Here is an 8,789-nt window from a genome sequence, read left to right as displayed (position 1 = left end):
TTATAATTTTTTCGCTTTGCCGAATTTAAAATAAGGAAAGACAATAGAATAACAACCAAAATACACTTTAATTAATTCTTCTTTAGAGCATTAATAATTGTCGAAAATATCTTAACATTATTTACGCTGTACTAATGAGTAAATTATATGGAAAGCGAATAGACATGTTAAGACAGAGCTGTAAAGGAAACTTGTAGCTGAGTGTAGACGTAGCTTCGTTGTGTATGAAACTATATACTTCTACAAGTTCCTCATAAGCGTTCTCAAATTGGTGTCTTAACTTGTCTACTAATCCAAGCCGTCAGACAGAATAGGCAAGTCTATTCAATTTACAAATTCATTAGCATCATTTTAATCAACCTTTGACGCAAATGACATTTTGCAATCTGGACAAATCAGAATTCGCTAAAGTAATCTGTAGATTCATGGTTTTAAACATATTTTAAAGTATGACGAAGAGTGTAAAACACTCTTTAAATAATGACGAGGAGTTTGAAACATGCTTTAAGTAATGACGAGGAGTTTAAAACACGCTTTAAATAATGACGAGGAGTTTAAAACACGCTTTAAGTAATGACGAGGAGTTTAAAACACGCTTTAAGTAATGACGAGGAGTTTAAAACACGCTTTAAGTAATGACGAGGAGTTTAAAACACGCTTTAAATAATGACGAGGAGTTTAAAACACGCTTTAAATAATGACGAGGAGTTTAAAACACGCTTTAAATAATGACGAAGAGTGTAAATCACGCTTTAAATAATGACGAGGAGTTTAAAATACGCTTTAAATAATGACGAGGAGTTTAAAACACACTTTAAATAATGACGAAGAGTGTAAAACACGCTTTAAATAATGACGAAGAGTTTAAAACACGCTTTAAATAATGACGAGGAGTTTAAAACACGCTTTAAATAATGACGAGGAGTTTAAAACACGCTTTAAATAATGACGAAGAGTGTAAATCACGCTTTAAATAATGACGAGGAGTTTAAAATACGCTTTAAATAATGACGAGGAGTTTAAAACACACTTTAAATAATGACGAAGAGTGTAAAACACGCTTTAAATAATGACGAAGAGTTTAAAACACGCTTTAAATAATGACGAGGAGTTTAAAACACGCTTTAAATAATGACGAGGAGTTTAAAACACGCTTTAAATAATGACGAAGAGTGTAAATCACGCTTTAAATAATGACGAGGAGTTTAAAATACGCTTTAAATAATGACGAGGAGTTTAAAACACACTTTAAATAATGACGAAGAGTGTAAAACACGCTTTAAATAATGACGAAGAGTTTAAAACACGCTTTAAATAATGACGAGGAGTTTAAAACACGCTTTAAATAATGACGAAGAGTTTAAAACACGCTTTAAATAATGACGAGGAGTTTAAAACACGCTTTAAATAATGACGAGGAGTTTAAAACACGCTTTAAATAATGACGAAGAGTGTAAATCACGCTTTAAATAATGACGAGGAGTTTAAAATACGCTTTAAATAATGACGAGGAGTTTAAAACACACTTTAAATAATGACGAAGAGTGTAAAACACGCTTTAAATAATGACGAAGAGTTTAAAACACGCTTTAAATAATGACGAGGAGTTTAAAACACGCTTTAAATAATGACGAGGAGTTTAAAACACACTTTAAATAATGACGAAGAGTGTAAAACACGCTTTAAATAATGACGAAGAGTTTAAAACACGCTTTAAATAATGACGAGGAGTTTAAAACACGCTTTAAATAATGACGAGGAGTTTAAAACACGCTTTAAATAATGACGAAGAGTGTAAATCACGCTTTAAATAATGACGAGGAGTTTAAAATACGCTTTAAATAATGACGAGGAGTTTAAAACACACTTTAAATAATGACGAAGAGTGTAAAACACGCTTTAAATAATGACGAAGAGTTTCAAACACGCTTTAAATAATGACGAGGAGTTTAAAACACGCTTTAAATAATGACGAAGAGTTTAAAACACGCTTTAAATAATGACGAGGAGTTTAAAACACGCTTTAAATAATGACGAGGAGTTTAAAACACGCTTTAAATAATGACGAAGAGTGTAAATCACGCTTTAAATAATGACGAGGAGTTTAAAATACGCTTTAAATAATGACGAGGAGTTTAAAACACACTTTAAATAATGACGAAGAGTGTAAAACACGCTTTAAATAATGACGAAGAGTTTAAAACACGCTTTAAATAATGACGAGGAGTTTAAAACACGCTTTAAATAATGACGAGGAGTTTAAAATACGCTTTAAATAATGACGAGGAGTTTAAAACACACTTTAAATAATGACGAAGAGTGTAAAACACGCTTTAAATAATGACGAAGAGTTTAAAACACGCTTTAAATAATGACGAGGAGTTTAAAACACGCTTTAAATAATGACGAGGAGTTTAAAACACGCTTTAAATAATGACGAAGAGTGTAAATCACGCTTTAAATAATGACGAGGAGTTTAAAATACGCTTTAAATAATGACGAGGAGTTTAAAACACACTTTAAATAATGACGAAGAGTGTAAAACACGCTTTAAATAATGACGAAGAGTTTAAAACACGCTTTAAATAATGACGAGGAGTTTAAAACACACTTTAAATAATGACGAAGAGTGTAAAACACGCTTTAAATAATGACGAGGAGTTTAAAACAAGTTTTAAATAATCAAGAAGAGTTAAAAACACGTTTTAAATAATGAAGAAGAATTTAAAAACCGTTTTAAATAATGACGAGGAGTTTAAAACAAGTTTTAAATAATCAAGAAGAGTTAAAAACACGTTTTAAATAATGAAGAAGAATTTAAAAAACGTTTTAAATAATGACGAAGAGTTTTGAACTCTCGATCGTAACTTATGTAGAAATAGAATTTGAATGAAAACATTCTTGATTAATTAACTTCTAATAAAACCTAATTAAAACTGTTTACAACTAGTCCAAATCAATTTGATTTTCAATCAAATATATTCGAGAGATGTTATGGCGTTAAAAAAAAACTTTGTGCTAATTGGATGACTTCGTATAAAACCACTTTTTTGAATTTAATAATAAGCTTTTAAGATCAATAATATTATCACAGGTAACAAACACTTGACACTCTCAGCTCCGACTCGGACTGTCAAGCGAATTGTCATCCTTGGCATATATAGACACAAGGAGACATGACGGTGTTGAACTAAACCTTGATGGAGCAATAATTCTGAAAATCAGTTCGATGAAAATGTTTTCTTATTGTAATACCTAGGGGCCCATCCTTGGAAGGGGCCCTCCAGTGACCGTAATTACTGTATTCGAGGGCATAAATCTATAATATCAATCGTAATTTATATTGGAGAGATTCCTAGGTAGAAGATTTTGTTTTAAAATTACCAAAATTTCTTCCTGGCAGTTTACGGACGCAGCCTTAAATCGCGATGTTGCATAATTATCGCATATTTAGTCGACGATTGTTACGAGCTTTTATTTAGTAATATAACCGTAGAGCTCAGACTTCTACGGTGAATCAGGGAAATTCAGGCACAGCCTAGTTCCAGGGATAAGAGTAAATGCAGCGCGTGAAAAGGGGGCCCAGACTACTTTTCTGCCTATGGGCCCAGGATCTCTAAGTCCGGCCCTGCCAATATCATAAGCGTATAATTATTTTTATAAGAGTGTCAGCTATTCAAAGTTATTATTGATAGCTTTGTGCTGAATGATGTATAATATCCTAATATTATAAGCGTATAAGTACATTCATAAGTGTGTCAGTTAGTCGAAATAATTACTGACAGTTATACACAGAATAATGTATAATATACTAATATAATAAGCTTTTAATTATATTCATAAGGGTTTTAGTTAATGGAAGTAATTACCGATAGCTTTGTGCTGAATATTGTATATTATACTAACATCATAAGCGTATAATTACATTCATAAACTAGGGTTTTAGCTAAAGTGATAGTTGCAAGTAGATTTTAAGATTAGAAAATAGTCTACTTTATATTTTTCTGGTTAATTTAAAGATGGGCTTTCCGAAAATGTAAATAGCTTCAAATAACGTTACCGTTAAGTTAATCTTAAGATAAAGTAAAATTTACGTGCAGCGCCCCGCAGCGGCTTTATTTTGAACAGGATAGTTATCGCGCGTTTTTCTTTTTCCACGCGCCGCCGATGCTGGTAGGTGCGGTATTTTTACCACTGTTTTTCTAGTTACCCCAGAATCCTCCTATCTTACCAAGAACGGTTTCCCTCCTTCTTTGGGTTTTATTGTGATTCATCTACATTCCGATTCATTCATTGTGCTCAACTCCAAACCTCTGTTTTCAAGATATTTTATAAATTATATTCTTGAGAATCCTTTTCTCAATCGAATAAAAGAGCTTCTTAACGTCATTTAAGGTATTTTGAATATTTATTATTATTTATATATTGTTATTTCGCTATTTCTTATTATATTTATTGTTTAACTCTTAGTTCATTTCATATACAGAATGTCTTCAAAAATGATATGCATAGCTCCAGGTTGTAAAAGTACCAGCAGCAATTCTGGTTTAACGTTTCACACGCTACCCAAGAATGTAGAAACTAGGGCTAAGTGGCTCACTAATATGGGTCCTACGACTTCCAAGGTTTTTGAACGGTCAAGAATTTGCTCACTTCATTTCGAAAGTGACTGCTATGAGCGTGGATGTAACATCATTCCAGCTGCAAATCGATTGAAGCGAAATGCCACACCAACTTTATTCGGTGTTAGGAAAAGGAATTGTGCATCAACTGTAAGCTTACGAACCCTCAAGCACACCAATATTTATATTAATTATATTATATAATTTTTATGTAGGAATTAAATGTCACAATAACGCACATTCTACATTATGGAAACAAGGAAGAAAAAAATTTTTATTAATGGGATCAAATTAGATGGTTGAAATTTTACAGATAAATCTGAAGATAACATCTCAGGAGTGCCTTAGCAAAAAATATTGGTATTTTACTATCAATAGGAAGTTACAGTGAGAGATGATGATAAATCTATTGAAAATATTGATGTTAAAATGCTCGCTGGAACCCACAGTATTCATCCGATGGATAATGGGATCTGATTTCTGACACAACGCAACTTGGGATAGGGTGACGATTATAGCGGCCCATCGCCCCGAAGATCCATTTAATAAATCTATAGTACGCTTGGTACCTATAGGCTCTATTGGAATAAAATAAATATTACTACAGTTTGAAAGTGATTTTAAATAGAAACCACAACCCTATACCTTTTTATCATTCATGCAAATATATTCCACAAAACTTGCTTCGTGAACTAATACCTAAATCTTATTTGTAAACTGAAGCATTAACGCTACCAAAAAAATGATGTAACGCAAGCTTCTAATATAACCAAAACTTACCTGCGTGGAATATTCAAGCCACAATAATTACCTAACTTACTTATAAATAAAACCTTCTGGAGGCTCTTCCCTATCTCTACCTCGGGCATGGGGATCATAATGGGCCTGGTATGCAAGGTCCAGCATCAGCCGATCAATGCATACCCGATGAAACGCATCATGTTGCGTTATGCAGCTGCCATGGGAAATTTTGGCATCCACAGAGGGCATTTCCCGACAACACTGACTCTCTGTAAGTGTTGACATGGGATGGCACTCACCACAACTACACCTGGTGTTAAAATTATACTTTATTTCCAAGCTGTATGAATAGTAAATACAAAGGCGCTTACCAGTCAGTGTTGTCCAGTCTATCATGTGGCACAACTTCATTTTCAACATCAATATCCTCAATAGCTACAACATCATCTTCCACTGGCGCCAAAGGCTCAAATTGATATGGTAAAACACCAAAATCAATTTCATTGCCAAGGCCCATGTAGTCTTCCTCATCTACAGCTGAGTTGCTATAAAATTAATCGAATCATCCGATTCGTTCCCAGATAGACCCGAATAAAATACTTCATCATCGCTTGAATTCTCCATTTTTAGTTATCACGTGGGCCGTGGCTAGACCAAGAAAAACCCGTGGTCGGAGAAAACAAATTGTAGTATAATCATGGTAGCATCACGTGGTTCGATAGGAGATTTTCCGTTACACCCTCCGAAATCAGTAGTTTCTACCGTTTGTATATAAGCCAAAGCTCTACATTGTGGAAGCTAAGAAAATATCGGCCAATTGGGTAGCGAGCGGCCGTCTACGTCACCGGCTGCTGAAAAATAATTTGAATAAACCTACAACATCTTTTTCTTTTAAATATTTCTAATTAAATATGTAATGTACAGCAACGAAAATTTATATTCGGATATTTTAAACGTATGCGCATCGTTTAATACTAAAATTAAGCGTGGAAGAAATAATTTGCAACTATCTCTTTAATAGGAATAATTACTGATAGCTACGCGCGAAATGGTGTAGAATTCTCGGCATACCCAAAACGATAATATTTATTTATATAATACGCAACGCAAAAACAAATGAAGCAGTTTCATTGACGACGAGGCAAAGCGCGCTAATTAAGCCTAATTACCTAGTCCGAAATTAACTTCAAATATGTGGTCATTCGATAAATGTCTCTCAGTAAAAATGTCATACTTCTACGAACAATATTTATAAACTTACGCGGTTATATCTAAACAAAAGGTTAAAAAATGATATTTTTACTATCACTATAATTGAAAGAAAGAAAATGAAGTGTGTCAAGCCGGTTTGACATATGACTTGGCTGATATATTCAGATCTAATTAGAAGGTGCAGCGAGAGAGCGCAAAGAAGCCACGGCCGTGAAATCGCGTTAGAGCGTACTAAGTGCCTATTCACGCACCCAATCCGTCAACTTCGCTTCTGATCATCGATAGTTATCAGAGTGACGCGCCGGGGATCCGCGGACCGAATTAACTCCGTCGCAGCGACTCTACTCTAGATAATTCGCCGCCTCCCTAGTCCCCAAATACCAGACGAATTGGCGCTCTGAGCTCTCCAATTTACCTAAATGGCCGCAATTAGATAATCAAGTTATTGCTTCTGTTTCGCGAGGCAGGGTTCACGAATAATTCAACCCGAATTAGCTATATTCTGGAGACTAGAGCGGGAAATTACTGACCAAAATATTGAAATTATATTTTATTGGATTTATGGAGAAAACGATTACAATAAAATTTAATTATTTTTATCTCTCCGAAGGGGTTTTACAATCACCGTGTCTGTCTGTGGGTCTGTCTGTCCGGGATGCGTACTCATTTTCGGGGAAAAGTGAAATCACCGCGTTCACAGTTTATTGGAATTAGGGAAAAGCTTTCTGTCAGTGGGTGTAGTATAACTTTTTTTCAAACTGCGTTAGTATCGGGTGGGATTCGAACCCAAGCCATCCTGCACGACTGGTGAGCGTTCTACCACAGAACCACGGATACGCGTTACGCTTTCGTTTGAAAATGACCCGCGGGTCGAAAGTTCACTTTCATATTCTAAATATAATTAAATTTTATTTTTTTTTAAGTGTCGGCTTGACGTGTATTACCTCTTATTCAACAGATGTCGCTAACGTCGAAATCAAAACCAAACAGTTAAGCTACATTTTGGCTCCAAAGGCGGGACACAAATGTACCCCTCGCGTTGATTGGCTCGTTTTTACCTCTCCGAGGGTACCGTGTCTGTGGGTGGGTGTGTGTGGGTGTGTGTGTCCTGCGAACGCGTACGCATTTTCGGGGCAAAGTGTAATCACTGCGTACGCTTTGTGTTGAAATCACCGCGTTCGCAGTTGCTAGGGCTCTTTGCGTTCGCAGTTGCTAGGAATTAGAGAGCGAAGTCTAACGGATGGCAAAACCACTGTTTGACGGTGAGCGTTAACGGACTACAATGCGGTTGGGTTTGGTTTTGATGGTTTTACCCCTGGTTTTACGCTCACCGTCGCGACAGTGTGGATGCAGTTTGATTGGATATTACGTTATTTTAATGTTTATGTGTAGGGTGTGAATGTTAAGTTTGTGTTATGACGGTTGTGGGTGTTGAGTGTGTTATGTTAGTGTTGGTTATGTTATGTTTGTGTTGGTTATGTTATGTTTGTGTTGGTTGTGTGTACGTGCGTTTTCTCTCCAACTTTTTCTTGTTGACTTTTGGGACGGACCGAATGCTGAGTGTTTAACAACCTCTCAACTTCCAATGGCAGGGTTCCCACCAATTGTTCACGGTATTCGTCTTAAGACCTTTTCACACGAGCCAACTTTTTAAATCAAAATGCTGAGTACATTTTTGGTGGATCAACTCTTCGAACTTTTATTCACACGAACCAACTAGTTGACTCAACTCAAGTTGACTCATCTAGTTGGATCAAAAAGTTGGCTCGTGTGAAAAGGCCTTAAGTGTCTATTTGCGATTTATTGGCGCCGGTAGGGAATCGAACCCGGGTCTGCTGCGTGGAGAGATTTACTCCAACACCTAAGCCACCGACGCTTGTTAAGCTTCGGTGTTTTTTAAAAACAGCTAAGCGATAGTCCTTTACGCTGTTATAAATTTATTGACGTCAATTTTTTTCCTACAACATTTTACACTTTTGTAAAATTTTTTTTCAACAACATTTTACGCTTTTGTGAATTATATTGAATTTAAAATAATTAATTATTTTTACGTAAAATGCGATCGGTAGCAGAAATCGATCCCGGGTCACCTAGTTTTATTTACTGCGTAAAAATAACTATATTTGTCTTTATAAAAATGTCTTTAATTTCTGATTTATTTTAATTTGTTTAATCTCTTTATTTTCTGGTTGAGATAACGAGTGTTTTTTATTT

At 35.1% G+C, this 8,789-nt stretch overlaps 2 protein-coding genes across 2 annotated transcripts; one reads left to right on the top strand and one right to left on the bottom strand.

The window, feature by feature from the left end:
* Positions 1 to 4,310: 4,310 nt before the first annotated feature.
* On the top strand, positions 4,311 to 5,274 carry LOC149934848 (THAP domain-containing protein 1-like). The gene is made up of 3 exons (XM_090153307.1): positions 4,311 to 4,395; positions 4,487 to 4,772; positions 4,838 to 5,274. Exons 2-3 carry the CDS (start codon positions 4,488 to 4,490, stop codon positions 4,901 to 4,903), a joined length of 351 nt encoding a protein of 116 aa, XP_090009433.1. The 5' UTR covers positions 4,311 to 4,395; position 4,487; the 3' UTR covers positions 4,904 to 5,274.
* Positions 4,870 to 6,059, bottom strand: LOC149934847 (uncharacterized). The gene is made up of 3 exons (XM_090153306.1): positions 5,735 to 6,059; positions 5,268 to 5,673; positions 4,870 to 5,200 (listed from the first exon to the last, which is right to left on the bottom strand). Exons 1-2 carry the CDS (start codon positions 5,878 to 5,880, stop codon positions 5,439 to 5,441), a joined length of 381 nt encoding a protein of 126 aa, XP_090009432.1. The 5' UTR covers positions 5,881 to 6,059; the 3' UTR covers positions 4,870 to 5,200; positions 5,268 to 5,438.
* Positions 6,060 to 8,789: the final 2,730 nt, after the last annotated feature.

The sequence above is a fragment of the Leiobunum rupestre genome, chromosome 7 (assembly GCF_980474605.1).
Source record: "Leiobunum rupestre chromosome 7, qqLeiRupe1.1.hap1, whole genome shotgun sequence".
Lineage (NCBI taxonomy): Eukaryota > Metazoa > Arthropoda > Arachnida > Opiliones > Sclerosomatidae > Leiobunum > Leiobunum rupestre.
Note: the sequence above shows the minus strand (reverse complement) of the source record. Positions and strands in the feature narration are given on the sequence as shown.

Excerpts from the sequence above, each read along its gene's own strand:
- LOC149934847 (XM_090153306.1), bottom strand. The coding sequence starts at position 5,880 with ATGGGCCTTGGCAATGAAATTGATTTTGGTGTTTTACCATATCAATTT. Across the intron at positions 5,674-5,734 it reads AGACTGGACAACACTGACTG|GTGTAGTTGTGGTGAGTGCC; the intron begins GTAAGCGCCTTT and ends TTTTAACACCAG.
- LOC149934848 (XM_090153307.1), top strand. The coding sequence starts at position 4,488 with ATGTCTTCAAAAATGATATGCATAGCTCCAGGTTGTAAAAGTACCAGC. Across the intron at positions 4,773-4,837 it reads AAAGGAATTGTGCATCAACT|GAATTAAATGTCACAATAAC; the intron begins GTAAGCTTACGA and ends ATTTTTATGTAG.